An 18,446-nucleotide genomic window follows, 5' to 3' on the forward strand; every position below is an offset into this window, starting at 1 on the left:
GATCAACAACTGACTGTAAAGAACAGAAAGGGTATTAAAAGAGACAGTATTCAATGATAATTGGGTTGAGTGGATCTCGTCTTGGACACACATTACACGGAACGACTTTTACTCTCAACACTGTGAAAGGGTCTCGCGGCTAAACTACACAATTACTGGTGAGTGAAATGTAAATATTCACCAGCCAGTTGCCAAATAAATTAATTTTAGGCACAAAGTGCAAAATTTGGTTGCAAATGCGAGTGATTTCCTCATTGTAGTAGAGTGTTGTGCATTGAGTGAACAATCAATCTTAGGATTTAAGAATCGAGATCGTTCAAATGAAGATCGCGATTAATCGGAAAAACAATATTTTGAACATCCATCATTTCTACCATATTTTTTGAAAAAAAATTTTTTGCAAATTTTTACAGCTTTGATGGTAAATTATTCATATTTCTTATTTATATAGTGGGGTTTAAAAGTCTGAGACAACACGTGAATATTTGTCATTTTTGATATTCTAGACCTTTTTTTACATCATTACAAATTATAATTATTTTATTACATTAAATTACCTGATGATCCATGTTATCACAACATGATTTGAAAATGTTCCAAATAATAAAAAATAAAATTTGTGTGCTTCAGTAGTAGCATGAAATCTGACCTTAAATATGAAGGAATTAGCGTTGTCAAAATGTGCTTTTATTTTACATTTTTAATTATTTCAAGCCATCACATCATAATTTTTTTTCATCATAAATCATTAAACTGTTTAGTTCCAGGTTAAATTATTTATTAAATAATAAAAATAAAAAAAATGTCAAACATTTTCAGTTTTGACTTGAGACTTTTGGACCCTGTCAACACAGCTGAACATAAAATCAGTTCAACATACCTAATACAGTCTTTATTTTCAAAATTGAAATCCATAAACCATATACAATCTACAAAATTAGTTATTTGGTTTGATGTTTCATGGTTCATGACCAGTGTTGGGTAAGTTAGTAATTAATTACTAACTACTAATTACATATTCTACAGTGTAATTATAATACTGTACTAACTACTCTGTCTGAAAAGTAATTACATTACTTATTACTAATTACTTTTTAAAACCCTTATCAACCTCGACCAGATGAACAATACAAGGATAAACATGCAACTGTTCTTTTAATTCTTTCAAATAAATCATATCAAATCAAATAAATTATTAATGAACTGGCCAAAGAATTTAAAGGGGCGGCGTTAAATTAAAAAACATATATTTTAACATTAGACGTTACATTTCGATTTTAAATTAACTATTGTTTTATATAGAATTGTTCTATAGTCTATACAGTATTTAATGCAATTACATCAGAAGTAACTGTAATTAAATTACTGGAAAATGAAGAGTAATCCCTTTACTTTATTCAAGGAAAAAGTAATTTAATTACAGTAATTAATTACTTAGTAATGCATTACACCCACCACTGTTCGTGATATTCACTATGTTAGGAAGAAAGAAATTACAAGGAATCGATGGCATACAGGAACTTCTGCTTTTGTAGAAATAATGAGTGATACTTGTAAGGTTTGAGGAATTAAACAGAGGCAGGAGCTTCACACACAAATCTTTTCTCTTCAAAACAGAAAGCATCATTCCAGAAATCAGTATCTCCATTTGAGTGCCCCAAACTAGCACAGTCCTCACCGGCCGGATGATGTTTTGTCCAGTTATCTGGTTCATTGTCTCCATTCTCTCGCTTCATCCAGAATCTGCACACATAAGACACAAAAGAAAAAGAAAAAAGCATACCTGCTTGAGCAGCATACTACGCAACCTTATTATATAAGTACTTTTTCAGGCATGGATTATATTCTCAAGTATAATTTATGTAGATCTTACTCTATTGAATCATTGAGCGGCTGCTTATTCACCCAGACCCAGTGTCCCTCAGTTTCCAGATCATTAAGACCAATCCAGTGAGTCTCTTTAACTTCAGACACAAGAAAATCCTAACAGAGAAATACATTACAGTTTTACTGTCATATATTTAGTGAGATTTGATGTAAAAAATATAATGATGCACAGCAAAAAATAATAATAGTAATATCTAGAGCCAGCATGACCTCAAAATGTACACTATTCACTTTCTTAATACATGTTCCTATTGTGAAGTCAAGTCATATTTGTATAGTGCCTTTCACAACACACCGATTCAAAGCAGCTTTACAGAAAATTATGCTGTTAAAAAACGTGCTATTAAAGTCCTCATTGTGCGATTATAGTGAATAACGATATTAAAAATCATGCCTTAAAAATGACAGTCTTTAGGCCCCCAGTGAGCAAGCCAAAGGCGTTTGTGGCAAGGAACACAACACTCGGTAAGATGTAGATAATGGAGAAAAATAGCCTCGGGAGAGCCAGTTCCCCTCTGGCTAAACAGCATGAATACAACGCTAATATTAGTTATCTATGTGTAATACAAGTCTTGTTTTAAGTAAGATACCTGAGTAGATGTTGGTGGCCACTGTTTAAACTAAAGGTATTTACGAACTATAAGATAAATGATTAGATGTCTATGAATTCATCCCAAATTGTTTGCAGAAGTGCATGTAGATACATTATTTGGCTTATTAATGGTTTAGTTGGTATTCATTTATGGTCTACGTAGGTCAGCGAGTTGTGCCTCGTAGTCCCCCGTAATGTTTTTAAAAACTTTTTGATGAGCTGCGTCAGCAGGGGGCAGTCAGTGCAACTATGTATCATTTCTTGGCATGTCATGTAAATAATTTGATTATGTTGTTTTTAATTTACTGACAGCCCTTATATATGCCTATTGGTGGTGTAGATGTGCCCAATGTTTAATTATACAACAGAAAATTCTGATCTGATCTCAGATGGATTGTAGTATTATCAAAGGTTATAACAAAAGGTAAACTCACCTGCACTGCTTTGCTGTTTATTATAACTAGATGTCCTCCTAGAGTCACACAATAATCCCGACTCTGCGTCCAGTTCATCTTGACTGTTGAAAAGTAGTAACACTTTCCTCCAGAATGAATCCAGTGGACAGCACAAAGTGCACAGCCTGTGCTCTCTTTATGGGAAAGAGGTAGTGATGATTCAATCTTTCATTTAATCACTATCTTTCCCTCTTAAATGTAGAATACCACAATTGTGTGTTTGTGTCAGAGACAGTATTTCTTCCACAGACTTTTCACAAAATCCTTCATAAAAGAATTCTAAGCCATGAACCAAACCAACCAACTCTGAGGTGAATCACAACATTACAAATTTTGTTTTGAAGCAAAAAAAGACAGAGGCACTAGACTGTGTTCTTAACGTCTTTCACGAGGGCACAAACTACAATCCCACGAAGCATTGCGAATGATGTAATTGAATATAAAATGATGGAAGTACATAAAACTATTGAATTTAGGTTGTTGATTATACGTATAGAACCAATCAAGTTTACATTTATTGCAAAATATTCCAATATATACAAATATATAAGTAGTCTTAGGGTGAAGGGAGACTGACTCGTTTGCATCATACACAGTGCATCATGGGAGTGGGTGGTCACTTCTGTGCTTATTTGACGGCCTTTCTTGCCCCCAGTTCTCTGATTGGTGGATCTTTCTCTGCTGGACCACGGGTTAGGTAGTTGTTCCTCAGGAACTCTATTAAACACGATTATTAAACAATAAAGTTGAAATAACACGGACTATTGGCTTCAAGCATATATCATCGAAGAACAACCTCGGAGCTCACTGTACGTCTGTCTTTAAAGGTTTATAAGTTAACTGTAAAAATCGATTCATCTATGGAAAAAATGAATGGGAATTTTACTTCAGTTAAGAGACTGTTGCGCTTTATTGGGACTCCCAATATGATGGGTGTAGAAAAGGATTTTTTTTTTTTTGTGTGATTTCAGCTAAAGAAGTGTATTTTTTAGATACCATTGTTGTCACATTTTATTGCTGATTAGAAATATGATATTTGATCGCAATCTTGACCATTTTGGTGATTTCAGTCTTCCCATTCAACTAGTTTTATGTCATATCCATGGAAAATAGCTGCGTTCCCAAGATGGCTGAGAGTGGACTGACTTGTCTTGAAAGGGTGTATTTAAGGTCTCTGTTTGTGTTTGTTTTAAATCAACACAAGGTCCAAATCTTAAGACGTGACACTTACGATTTAATCTGTTCAATTTTCTAAGTGTTTCCTCATATTGGACACGGAGGGCCTCAAACTGTCCTTTATAATTTGCATCAAAAGGGCAAAACAGAATCACATGGAGCATGAGATGGTGACAGAAGACTCTGAAACTTAACAATGTTACTTCAGTTCTACAGCAAAACAATATTATGCTACTCTAATACTACAGCACTCCCCTTTAATACTCGTGTTATATTACAGCAGTACTAGCTCTCTGTGCTAAAATCAAAAAACAAAACAATATATTGATATTGGCCCAGATGTACTACAGTGAAGTTACTTATTCATTCAAAATAAATACACTTTCAAAAAGAGAAACTTTCTTTTTCCTTGTAAATTCATAGATGTTCCCTTTCTATTGACTTCCTTATCTGATGTGTGTGTTTCCTTTACTGTACATACTGGAAGTCAAATATTTCATTGCTTCTTTGCTGTGTTCCTCTCACCTGTATCATTGTGGTACTGATCAGACACTGATCTGCTGAAATCTGATTTGTTAAAAAAAGCAACAGAAAAAAATAAGAATTTGTGTATGCACAATCTCACATATTTGTAAGCGGACCCACTTTATATAAGATGTCTTTAACTACTACTTAAGCATTTGATACAATGTACTTATTATGTACATATGTGTTGTTGCATTGTACTTAAATTTAAAGTACCTGCATTCAATTACATCTCTAGTTACACTGTTAACTTTACCCTAAATCCTACCCCTACCATACCCGTACCTCAACCTCAGTAGCAGCAAATTTGAAACTTGTGAGAATTTTGCAGAACAACATGTAGTTACACAATAAATTGACTGTATTTTAAGTATTTTAATGTTAGTACATAGTAGTTAAAGATACCTAATGTAATTGTGGGACCTTGTAAGCACCAGTAAAATGCTTATATTCAGGCATCAGTGTAAAGTTTACATGTAACATGAGTATGAGAATTAAGAAGAGTTACGTTTAGCATGAGATAGACACATCCCAAGAGCACAGACGCCTCCGAGAGCACAAACAACAGAGACACTGAGAACTATCAGGAGAACTTTAGTCCACTTGGGCAGAGGAACCTCTTTCTTTCTTTCCTGGTTGAAGGTTTTCTGACCTGTTGAAGACTTATGTTAGGTCAAGTTTATGATCTTTCTCATTACAGAACAAAATATCCTCCAAAACACTGACACATAAGAAAGACTATGACATTGGCACTCAAGACCCTCAAAATTACAATAAAAATGCAAACAGACTTGCTACTGTATTACTGGTAAACCATGTTAATAGTTTCTGAGGCCATTCGATAGAAGTACATGTTAAAGGCATAGTTCACCCAAAAATGAAAATTCTCTCATAATTTACTCACCCTGATGCCATCCCAGATGTGTATGACTTTCTTTCTTCAGCAAAACACAAAAGAGGATTTTTAGAAGAATATCTCAGCTCTGTGGGTTCTCATAATGCTAGTGAATGGTGACTAGCACTTTGAAGCTAAAAAAAGCCAATAAAGGCAGCATAAAAGTTATCCATAGGACTCTAGTGGTTTAATCCATGTCATCTGAAGAAATATGATAGCTGTGGGTGAGAAACAGATCAATATTTAAATCAGTTTCTACTATAAATCTCCACCTTTGACCAGCCCGACAAGTAGGTGGCAATATGCACAAAGAATGTGAATTGCCAAAAAACAAAAGAAGAAGAATGTGGAAGTAAAAGTGAAAGTGGAGATTTAAAGTGAAAAGATACTTAAATATTAATCTGTTTCTCACCCACAACTATCATATTACCTCTGATGATATGGGTTTAACCACTGAAGTGTTTTGGATTACTTTTATGCTGCCTTATGTGCTTTTTGGAGATTCAAAGTGCTGGTCACCATTCACTTGCATTGTATGGACCTACAGAGCTGAGATATACTTCAAAAAAGTTTCATTTTTCTGCTGAAGAAAGAAAGTCACACATCTGGGATGTCACGAGGGTGAATAAATGATGAGAGAATTTAAATATTTGGGTGAACTATTCCTTTAATGTCCTTGTAAAGATTTCAAAGAAATAGGGCACAAATTTGGGAGGGGGGGGGGGGGGGTATCCCCTACAACAGACAACAGATGTTTATAGCGTGAGATTTCTCAATCTCACTGATTTGCTAAACACGTCCAATGGAATCGACATCTCACACTAGTCTGACAAGTAAATTTTAAACCACAGAAAAGTGCTAATACCAACCAACTGTACTTTTTGGTGTAATGTTTGGTGTACAGTTGACAATTGAATGACAATTTGAGCATGCTAAAGACGGAAAAACTACTGGACAGCATTGTGCATTGAAAGGGAAATTTGCAGACATTCTTAGAATTTACAATGTTGTTCTTGTTTTCAGTTTTGTTTTATATTTTGTTAAAAGAACTTCAACATCTGTCTTCAGTTTGGGTGCAGATTACAGAAGCTAATATATTTTGGATGAGCACATCTACCAAAGCTGCTATTTGAGTTTTTCTTTTGTTTGTTTTTTTTGTTTTTTTTTTGTTATTTACAGTTTTTATTGATTCCATACATAAATCTTACAAACATAACATAAAATACGGAATCAATTATATACATTAAACCCCTCCCCCCGAACATTCCCCCACACCCCCCACCCGACACAAACATGCACTACAGTGGTCACCAACAATTAAAAATAAAAAATAAAAATAAATAAATAAAACATTAAAAAAAAGAGATTTTCAAACAACATTATCTATTCTAGAATAAATCTTGGACTGATGAATGGACTGATGAAAAGAATTTATAGTCCCTCCCAGATGGGTTCAAAAGTCTCCAAGTATCTTTAAGACCAAGATTTTTACACATCCTGTGAAGCGTCAATGTTGCTTTAGGGGGCTTACACACGTTTGCTTCACTATGATCAAGGACTGAGTCCATCAAAAGATTAAAGTCTCCTCCCAATATTATATAATGAGGTGTGCCAGCGGCTTGCAACATCCCTTCAAGATCTATAAAAAAGCCCCGATCATCAGTGTTAGGTGCGTAAATATTAGCCAAAATCAACCTTTGCCCCTGAATGTCTGCCAAAACATTATTGACTCTTCTTAATTTATCTTTACTCTGTTTGAGATATTTGAATTGTAGATGTTTACTTATCAATGTAATGACTCCCCAGCTCTTACTTTAGCCAGCACTAAAGAAAACATGTCCACCCCAAATCCTCCCAAATTTTTCAGCTTCCTGCGGGGAAAGATGCATTTCTTGAAGAAACACTATATTATATTTCTTACGTTTAAGAAAATAAATAACCTTCCGTCTTTTTATGGGGTGCCCCAACCCATTCACATTCCACGTGGAGAGAGACAATTAGAGAATTGTTTTTGATAATGTATGAATTTTATGAATTTTTGCTATAATTTTGTTATGTTTCTTTCTATTGTTTTTGCCTGCATTTGCAAACATCTCTTTGTCATCAAAATGTATGCCATGTTTAACGTGTGTGTTTCCTAAATTAGTGTCATGTCATGAAATAGAGCTAACTGCAGGACACCATTATTTTACATCATATATAAAGTATACAATATATTGTACACACAAAGTAAGTCATAAAAAATAAATTTCCCCACTAAAACTTTTAGATTTGTAATTAATGGTAAATTGTCTTACATTTGTAATGAGAGCATTTATCACCTGAAGCTGTTCTGGTCATATTTATGTAACTGGAATTTTCGTAGATCATGTCCATTTCACCAACCCGAAAAGAACAATTGCCTTCTGAGAACTGAGTACTGGTTGAGAACAAGGAAGTCACACAAAATATCAGTCTTATTACAAAAAAAGGAAATGCACCCCTCAGGAAGTCATTTGTCAAACATAAATACTACTCTACAAAGACTTTTTTTATGACTTGTAGGATTTTGATAAAGTAATACTGACACAGGCCACCGCCACACTTCAAGATTTGATATCGTCTAATTGGAATGAAACTAGATGAGCTTTTCAGTTTGATAAAGAGTAAATGGACATATATGGGACTATAAATAAAGATGGAGGAAAAAAGGCAAATAAATACATAGCAGAAATACAATGTAAATTATTCCGCAAAAATTTCTGACGAAAATTTTGAATCACTCACCGTGATGGGCCGGGACAACATTTTTATAGGTGGACAGACATCTATAAATTCCATTTTATATGGAATGGGATTTATTTGTATTATTCATGTTTGTGTGGCCTCCAAGAGGTGATATGGACACTGTGATTAAGAAATTAATTCATTAACATCACTTCAAATCCTAGAAATACAAACAAGGGTCTTGCAAAAGCTATCCTAACCAAAGGAGGTTGTGGCTGATGTGTCAAAAAAATAACAATTTATTTATAGTACACTTTTAAAATGTTACATAATAATTACCCATATAAAAGGCATGAACGACTGTGGGTGAATACACAACACTTAACCTGAGATTATTACAGTTTTTCAGATCACACCATAAATTAAAATTCTCACATAGTAAAATAGTGATCACATTACATCAAACGGTTAAACCTCTAAGAAGAACGTGACTAGGGATGCCACGGTGTGAGTTTCTGACAGTTAGATTATGGTCTGAGAAAAAATCGCAGTTAACCGGTTTTACAATTATTTGATAATTTTCTTATCATGCATCAATGCAAAAAATTAATCTCACATCACGATTGAAAGTCTTAGTGAATGTATTTCTGGGGGAAATGTTGATGCTAGGGGCAGCCATACAATAAGAAAACTGATAAATATACCAAAAATAAATAGGAGATATATAATAAGAGATGCTCCAATCTAGGGCATGACACTGCTTATGCACATCCCGAGCTCAGTGATGTACTTCAGAGTGCTTCAAAAGTGCATAAGTGTAAGATTATTGTGGGTGTGCTAAATGGCATCCAACTGTTTTTTTTTTCCTTTAGCAACAGTTTATTAAAGCAATCCGTTGTCTGTCAGACACCCCAACAAAGAATCGACAACAGACTCTATAACAATACTGTCCACAACATCTCACAAATAAACCTTTGGACTATGCATAATAAAGAGAGCATTGCTTACAGCAGGCAATTTAAAGTCCCGTAATGACTAAAATTGACATTTATTGTTGAATGCAGTGAAAATACTGTATACAAGCAATGCTTTAAATAATGAGGATGATTTAAGACACAACTTTTCCAATTATAGTAACTACACACAGTGTACCGCACGCTGTCAGAATGCTTAAACATTACTTAAAAACATTACAAATAAACATTACATCACTTTAAAATCACCACAGCTAAACTTAAATATACTGTATTAAACTTACTAGTCTGTTGTTGGACGATTAGTCCTTGTTTTACACCCGTCGTGTTCAGTAAGTCATTTAAATGCTCCCAAACAGCCGATTAAGTCGCTTTTTTGATGGATATGAGTCTGGTTGATCAAATTCCTCTGTTATATTTTGCATTTCGTGTGTTTAAGCTTCAGTTTCACTTGAATTGAAAGTTCACGTTCAGTCCACTACACCTGGCCATTAAAGCACCATGCAGCCACCGTCCGTAACCATAGCAACAGCTCCAGTACCTACACAGGCACAAGAGTTTTCACATTTAGGCTTACAAAATCTTACAAAAAAACTATTTTAAATTATATATTTATACATTCGATATCATATTTTTCATTCATCCATCCGTCCGTCCGTCTTCTATAGCCGCTTGTCCTATGTAGGGTCGTGGGTAGTGCTGGAGCCTATCCCAGCTGTCTTGGGGCCAAAGGCAGGGAAACATCCTGGACAGGTGGCCAGTCCATCACAGGGCAAACACATACAGACATACATATTCACACTTTCACTCACACCTACGGACAATTTAGAGTTTCCAATTTATTTGATGAGTGAACTCACCTTTCATGAAAGCGAACACAGGGAGAACATGCAAACTCCACACAGAAAGACCCTGGGTGAGCTGGGACTCGAACCAGGGACCTTCTTGCTGTGAGTCGACAAAGCTACCCACCATGCCACCCAATAATATTTTTGCCATGTGTAAATAAAGCATTTCTTGATTTTTACCCGTGGATTCTAAATTCTTTTGGTTAAATTAACCGTGACATTTTTAATCGCAGTTAATAGTAAAACCGTATAATTGCGGCATCCCTAAACGTGACACACTGCAACCAAAACCAACCCCACATCACACTTGCACACTTGGTTGTCTCTTTGATATGAAGTATTGCACTTTGCCCAATAAATATCCTAACAAGAAAAACATGTATGTCGTGGCAGATTCCCCAAAACAGCCATCAAAACTCAGTCGAGTCAAAGATTTCTCAGAGGCGCAAAGTTCTGATTCCAAAAATAAACTTTTATTACAGAGTAATAAAGCTGAGGTAGTCCATGGAGCATCTACAATTACACTTCAGAATCATGCCTTTTTTTATAAAGTTTCTGTTCCCCCTTATCTCTTTGATAAGTTTCTGTTTCCTCTTCATGCAATGAAATCATCTTATGCCTCTTCCTTCTAGCTGGTCACCCTTGACACCAGCTTGCTTCAATGATGGCAAAAGAATGACTGTTTCATTTTCTATGTATAAAACACACTGTAATCACTTCATATGGTTACATATTTTATATTGACTAACTATCCTTACTTCCTGCATTAATTTGATTAATATATTAAATGATTTCTCTTATTACAGTTGTTGCGTTACACGGGAGAGGATTTTAATGAGGCCCCTGATTTACACTTAGATAGACTTCCCCCATAGTCTTCACATAGTTATAAGTGATTTTTGTAGCAGCCTTTCTTTGCTGGATGCTTACAGACACATCTATAGAAGCAGTGTCTCCTCATTTACATGGTTCAAAGCAGACATGTCACAAATATCTAGAATAGACCTGTGGCTTGTATATGACTGGCTCGTTTATTAGTTCCTCTACTATTTCTCCTGCCCCTCAAACTGACCATGCTTGCATCGACCTTGAAATATCTGAAGTTTATAGAGGTTCTCGAAGACAGCCAGGATATTTGAAACTAAATACTTCTGTCTTACAAAATTCTTCATATTGTTTAGGTATTAAGAACATTATTGAAGTTTTTAAAATCAAATCAGATTCTACAATTATAAAGTGGGAACTATTTAAGTATGAGTGTAACTAATTCTCTATACAGTTTGGTAAACAACTTTCTAAGGCAAGGGAGTCAAAAAGCTCTGCGATTATACATTTTGTGTCTATCCTCTCCTAATGAACAGGAAAAGGAGAAGCTGTATTCACTGAGGGAAGATCTTAATGTTCTTTATGTGGAGAAAGCCAAAGGTGCATTTATCAGATCAAGGGAAAAATGGTTAGAATTTGGAGAAAATAATTATGCATATTTTTGTTTTTTATTTAAAAAAGAGAAAAGGAGATTAAAAAAAGGATTCATACCCTTTATATTGATGATAATTTGACATCTGATGAAAACAAAATGTCAAAGTTTGCGTCTGATTTTTATCAGTGATTGTATACTTCTTCCTTTCACTCAGAGTTTTCCAATCAATTTTTCTGTAAGGTGGAGCCATTAATTCAAGCTGTAAGTGAAGGCAGTGATGCTGTTTGTGAGGGTGAAATAAATGTGGGGGAATAGTACATTGTAATTACAAAGGCCCCACTTACCAGGCCCTGATGGTTTGCCTTTTGAATTTTATAGATTTTTTTTTAATGAAATAAGAGATGGGTGCATCGCAAAGACATGGCGATCACTGTTACACTGTTACACTCTCTACATTTAACAGCTACCACACATTCTTTTGCTATGTGTTTAGTAGAACCGCAACATCTGAAACAGATAGACTATTCTTTGAGGTATGTTTTCCTTTCATCCAGGGGCTTTACTCTAAAGCCACAACACCTTGACAATGGATGAGGCTTATTGTGAATTGGACATTGCTTCCTAGGATCCAAAATCTTTTGTTCTGGAAATTGTTGGGTTTTGGAACTTGAAACTGTGGCTAGCACTTCACTTTTCCTTACTGACACAGGTATTTTGTTGTTTAACCATGAACTTTTCTCCTGTTTAGGATGACTCTGCATAGATAATGAAAAACTGGGATCATTTCTTATTCTTGCTTGGTCTCAAATGAACCGCCAAAAAAACCAAATGGTGGAAAAGAGACATGATAATCCTCTTCATACTTAGCTCCATGAAAGATCCATCCTTCCTGCAGATTAAAGGGAAGTTTTTCAAGGATGGGATTGACTCCCCTCGCTGGGTCGAGAATTACTAAACCAGGTAAATGTCCACCTGACTTTGCAGATTCCAATTCTAAAAGCATGTCTTCCAGCTCCCTGAGTCTTTGTCCATCTCTGTTAGAAATCTTTGGAAACTCCTCCAGTTTTCTCAACAGTGCATGCTCAATTACTTCTGGGCACCCGTAACATTCTTCCAATCGCTGCCAAAGCATATGGACACCTGCTATAGGATGGTGCACATGAACAGATCTGATCCGTTTGGCTTGCATGGATGACTCTGGGCCGAGCCATTTTGTGAGAAGGTCGAGCTCTTCCCTGGCTGTTAATCCAAGGTCTTCTGTGACATCTTGAAAAGAGGATTTCCAGGCCCAATAGTTCTCAGGATGATCATCGAACTTCATGAGACTGGAACTCACCATCTATTTCCTTACCATGTAGTTTGCTAAATCAGATGTGTATGGCAGATTAACCATGGGAGCTCTAATGCTGGGAGTTGGAGATGCCTGGAAAACAGGGCGATATTCTTGATTTCTATCTCTCTGGTTATCCATTATCTCATGTTTGATTTTCACTTCCTTCATTCCATAGGATATATATACATGTGGAGATGTTAATGTAGCCTCACACTGTTCAGCATTCCTCAAGGATGACTGTAGAATCATAGTATCAGTAAACTGCTGCTGATGCTGTTCAATTGTATGCTTCTGAACATATTCCTTAGTGCGCTGAGTGCAAACTGAGTGTGACTCACAGTCTAATTCTTTTAAATTTCCCTCCACAATTTCAGCTGCTGCCTCATAAATCGCTGCCTCAGCAGATGCTGCAGTTGCTACATTTTTAGATTGTAGCAAGAATAGATCTGCTTTCACTTCGGCTTTTCAAGATACACATATAATGGTGTTAGAATGCGGGCAAAAATCTAAATGAGTTATTTGTCGTTTTATACACACAGTCATTCTTTTTTGAATCCAGAAACAGAACAGAGAAACTAGTCTAAGGCTCCGCATCTGTGACGTATATATTATGCGCCGGTTTGTTGTCATGACAACGAGAATGAACAAGCTCATATTTACCTCTGTTATAAGTTAAAGGCTGAACGCCGCCTTCAGCGCTCATGATAAGAGCACAGAAATTTAACTGAACTATCTGATGAAACAAACCCAGACACACTTTATGGAATAAAGTTCCAGCTAAACTAAGACTCCATGAAAGGAGTTTGAAATTTCCCCTGCCAGGATGAAGAAATCTCCTCGCAGTGCTTTAAGGAAAAGATACGAGTGATGTTCCTCTATCTCTTTCTAAATGGCCTTATTTTATAGCTAGATTCCAGTGCATTCAGCTACACTATCTTAACTGTCTGTGGTTTAATCATTAAAGTAGATGTTCGCATTTTTGTGCCTGCTCGCTGAGCGAATTTGAAAATAACTCGTGTAATGTGCATCATTATCCGAGTGTAAATTTGAATGGGAGTGTAAATGTTTGATCACGCTAGAGATTTGCAGTAAATCTGTTTAACTCCAGTGGACAGACCCTGTTGTGTATCCAGAAACTGACACAAAATCCGCTTTGATCAAATTACGTTGTTGTTTAAACATCTGCAGTGAACCTGCCGCTTAAATATAGATTAATCTCGCTCTGAACAAGTTGAAAGTATAAGTGCCACTCCGTAAAACAATTACGTGAGTTTTCAGTAACTTGCATTGCTGAAGAATTGCTCTTTAAAAGAACTAGCGTGATAATACCACACTGCAAACTGCTAAGCATACTGTTTATTTGTGCATTAAGATTTGCCTTGAATGCATTGAGATCACAAGCGCCACGGTGAGCTACAAGCTGGAAGTGACGGCTGTGATTTGTGCATTGTGGAACACGCTGACATTCATGTGAATCGATGAAACTGTTTTCATTAGTGCTAGAGAAAGATCATAAATCACTGGTGTTGGTTGCTATGACGATGAGAGTTCACGGGAAGTCCTAAAGAGACTCTTCCGGGGCAACTAACCACGCATGCGCAACCTGCCAACGGCATATTGTCAACATAGCACAGCTAAGCTAATAACACAGCACAGCTAAGCTAATAGCATAGCACAGCTAAGATAATGGCATAGCACAGCACAGCTAAACTAACAAGTTAGCGGTCTTTCATTGAAAGCCTATACTAACCCTAGCACCAAAAGCTAGCAGTTAGCATCCAGTGGCCTGTTACAGTTAAATACAGATTGTGTTTGAACAAACTTTAAGCGATTTAACCTTTATCTTCTCAAACTTTAAACACTTGTCTCTCTCTCTTATGCATTTTATTCAATTTTTCTCTCTCTCCATTATCTCATCCAGTCTCTCAGTGAGCAATTGAGTTGAAGTTAATTTAAGCTGAGTTGGAGAGCCAATTAAAATGTGTCTTTTCTTCACATTTTATTTATTTCCACTTATTAATTTATTATCAAAGCTGAACTACTTGATGATAATAATAAGTCTGAAACAGTGTAAGTTTACAGCCTGTGGCAGCGGGGGCATGGTCAAGCATCTCTCCGGAGAGAGAGAAAGCGGTAAGGGCGCTTACACCTGAGCCAAATTATGTCTAACACCTGTCTCTAATTTCAGTGAGCATGGGGAGAGCGGCATAAAGAGGGCCACGCAGCACTCAGAGAAGAGAGAGTAACTGGGCACTAGAGACCTGATTATGAAGCCAAGAGCTTATTATCGTAAAGATGAGAGTTTATTTTTCTGAAGCTGTTGTTTATGTTTAGACTGAGTTGTTGAACACGCTGAGAGCCCTGAAAGAGTGCATTTGCTGCAGTGGGGAGAATAAAACGCTTACCTGAACCAGAGAACCTGCTTCTTGCCTCCTCCTTTAACTAAGAAGTCTTACACAGCCTCTCATTCTTGTTATTATCTACCACCCATCAGTTTCCAGCTTATTTTTAATTACTTATCGGCTGTTTTCATTTTATTTCACTTGTGTGTTGGGCACTGAGCTAATTCTGTTCTATGTGGAGTGCCCCCACTTGACATAATCGACTCAATCTCCTGGCCATCCAGAATAAGATTTCCCCATTGTGGAATTTTAAATTGATAAAATCCCTCCAATAAAATTCTGTTACATAACCACAGTCAACGAGCAGCAGCCTCAATCAGAATCCCTGTTATTGCTATTAAGTATAACAACAGAATATTTATTGGTGGATTTTGTTCATTTTGTCTTTGTTTATTTTCCATTTAATTTTTAATTCTCTGTCTCCCTCTAACTTTTCTCTCCCTACTGTTTACAGTCTAGAGACAAAGCCTGTGGAACCACAGATAATTCTGGTTAAAATATTTGTCATCAATAAGAAATGAAATGTCAAATCATTAACCAAATTTTGTGTGTTCTCCATAGTCTAACCTCACGCAACTACTTTGTGTTTATGAACGCAATCTAAATTCCGGCATCCAAACGCAGCCACATCTGGAAATAAATTGCAGAGAGAAGCACCAGGAAACCGTCACCGACCCCGAGCGTGCCCTTGAGGCATCTTTGGTAAGCAGTTCAACAGTACCGCATAAACAAATGTATGGTGTCAATCCTGCCAGATCGAAAAAGAAAGAAGCATTTATTTATACTTCACTAGTTGTTCACATTCACTGAAAACAACACTTGGCTGTTACTACCCTTCATTTGTGTTCCCACACATTGAAGCCAACATCTAGCTGTAACACTAAACCTAGGCCCTTAAACCCATGCAGATCTGTGTCAGCTCTCTCTCCTTAGTCTTCCACTATAGTGTGCCAACATGTGGAAAGAAGACTGACCCCACGGCCCACTGGAAAAACTTGAAGGCGATACTGAGTGACATGCTGGAAAAATTCACCAACTACCTGGCCCACAACCTCATAGGCCAGATGAAACAGATCGACGCCACCCATATGACACAGGAAGTAAACTACCTAAAGCTGCGGTCCACAAAGACCCAAAAGGTACTAACGCATGCCATGTGCCGCATAGACCAGCTAGAAGCTGAAGCCCAAGATTGACGCAAGGTGTCCAAACAGCTGGAACAAGCATTAATGAGAGAAATCGAATGGCCCCAGGAAGCCCTGACAGCTGCCGAGCACAGAGAGCAGCAGGCTAAAGCTACTCAAGAGGACCTGGAAAAGAAACTCCAGCACACCAAAGCGCAACTGGAAAAGGCCATGTTTGATTTTAAAAAGATGAACTCTCGAAACAAGGCTTTGGAAGGCCATCTAGAAATGTCCAGAACTGAAATTGAAACCCTGACCCAGCAACTTGACCTCACCAAACATGAGCTTGACACGGTCAGAGATGAACTGAAACATTCTTACGAGTTAATGCGACAGTTTAAGATGGACATGCATCTCATAGCAGCACCACTGGTTGACAAAGTAGCATCCTATAACCAAAAGCTTCCACATGATGAGAGACACGAGGGCCCGTAGCACAAAACCTCAGAGGCCATCCTCCAAGAACCCCTCTCCAACAGCAGTGAAAGGGTAAACATACCAAAGAACTATGAAGCAGCACGTGGAATGGATTTTAAAGACTTCGACAAGCTGGCAAGGAACATTGACAAGTTCACACTAAATCCTGCTGAGGGTCACAAGATCCATGCTTACCTGCATGACATAGACTTCCACCTGAATATGAGGCCTCAGATGACTAACAGAGACACTTTATACCTACTATGGATAACATCCAGTCGTGAGGTACAAAGTTTTCTTGACAGACAGTCAAACCACACAAAGTCAAACTACCAACTATTGAGAGAGTCCCTGATTAAAGAATTTTCAGACCCAGAGTCTGAGCAAGAACTGTTTACTGCCCTGAACACCAAACAGGGATGGAAAGAGACCATACAATCCTTCTACCATAGACTACGGCAAGACTACTTCCAGTCTTGGAACGAACCTGAAATGGAAGATGAATTCAACTTAAAACCATTTTCCTCCAAAACCTGCATCCCACGGTGAGCTATCATCTAGGAGTCACAGCCTGTCCTCGCACGATGACAGCTCAATAACTGTGTGACTTAGCACACAAGGCTTATGATAAAACAAAGACTGGCCTCAAGAAAGGCCCACAAGGCATTGTCAGTCTTGAGCCTTACCTCTCAAAACAAAGTGCTGGCATCAGAAGATATGTGGCATCACAGCAAATCCAGGTTCTTCAGCCTAGAGTGGAGTAAACCACATGGCGTTTAAGAGTGTGACCCCCACATTAGTGCCAGACCCATATGCATGTCCAACCACTGGGAGAAACCGTGGAACAAACCACGTCCCTCAATCAATCCAAAAGAAAGGACAACATGGGAACCCAGATTAACACTTAAAAGCAACCAACGACGAAAGCCATATCAACACAGAATCCACCCAAGGCTGACCATAAAGACATTTCATACTCCTCCTGTCATGACCAATGACAGGAATACAGGTGCCAGGCACAACAATGACTGACAGGGCACTGGATTCTGGACCGAAAACTCAGCCATTAGCCTCAACCACATCCTAATTCAACAGGACAGAAACTCAGTCATACAACAGCTCATGACAACTTATATATGGACATCAAGAACTGTGGCTTCATCAGCACCCACAGTCACCTAGAGGATCCGGATTAGCCAAGACACAAAGAACCAATCTTCAAATGGGTCCACCGAAACCAAGTCGACAGAAACGAGCTCCAAGACCAGAAAAGGGGGAGCTTGAAACAGTCTGACACAGTTTGAAACAGTCTGACATAGTTTACGACAGTCTAACATACAGCTAAAACAGTTCGACATAGTTCGAATTGTTCTTACAACACACCTTTAACACACCAAACACTATAGGGAAATATCAAACTGTTTTCCTCATAGATAAAGCACCCAACATTACTTTAAGGTACTCAAACCCTAGCTACCCTACATTAAGTTCATACAAGGTAACACTAACCACTCAACACTGGTTAGGTAACTTACCCACACCTTATGATAGGAAAAACTCAATAGGCAAAATGCCAAAGCTAATCCAATTAACCAGCAAGTAAGTCGAGGGCATTATATCAGGATTGACTCC

The 18,446-nt window shown here is 37.3% G+C and overlaps 1 protein-coding gene across 3 annotated transcripts; it reads right to left on the bottom strand.

Annotated features, from left to right (window-relative positions):
* Positions 1–495: 495 nt before the first annotated feature.
* On the bottom strand, positions 496–7,941 carry LOC127420888 (C-type lectin domain family 4 member E-like). 3 transcript variants are annotated; one of them, XM_051663485.1, is made up of 7 exons: positions 7,852–7,930; positions 5,144–5,287; positions 4,636–4,677; positions 4,166–4,228; positions 2,914–3,068; positions 1,874–1,983; positions 496–1,743 (listed from the first exon to the last, which is right to left on the bottom strand). In XM_051663485.1, the coding sequence occupies exons 1-7, from the start codon at positions 7,904–7,906 to the stop codon at positions 1,569–1,571; spliced, it is 744 nt and encodes a 247-aa protein (XP_051519445.1). In that variant the 5' UTR covers positions 7,907–7,930; the 3' UTR covers positions 496–1,568. The 3 variants fall into 3 exon arrangements, with proteins under 3 accessions (XP_051519445.1, XP_051519444.1, XP_051519446.1); XM_051663484.1 differs by having other exon boundaries at positions 498–1,743; positions 7,828–7,941; XM_051663486.1 differs by lacking the exon at positions 4,166–4,228 and having other exon boundaries at positions 499–1,743; positions 7,828–7,941.
* Between the last annotated feature and the right edge of the window lie 10,505 nt (positions 7,942–18,446).

This window comes from Myxocyprinus asiaticus, chromosome 30 (assembly GCF_019703515.2).
Source record: "Myxocyprinus asiaticus isolate MX2 ecotype Aquarium Trade chromosome 30, UBuf_Myxa_2, whole genome shotgun sequence".
Taxonomy (NCBI): domain Eukaryota; kingdom Metazoa; phylum Chordata; class Actinopteri; order Cypriniformes; family Catostomidae; genus Myxocyprinus; species Myxocyprinus asiaticus.

What these genes read in the sequence shown, in the direction of transcription:
- LOC127420888 (XM_051663484.1), bottom strand. Translation starts at nt 7,906, where the DNA reads ATGGACATGATCTACGAAAATTCCAGTTACATAAATATGACCAGAACA. An exon ending in GTGTCTATCTCATGCTAAAC is followed by an intron (nt 4,678 to 5,143) that starts GTAACTCTTCTT and finishes TTAACAAATCAG; the next exon opens with ATTTCAGCAGATCAGTGTCT. An exon ending in TAAACAGCAAAGCAGTGCAG is followed by an intron (nt 1,984 to 2,913) that starts GTGAGTTTACCT and finishes TTTCTCTGTTAG; the next exon opens with GATTTTCTTGTGTCTGAAGT.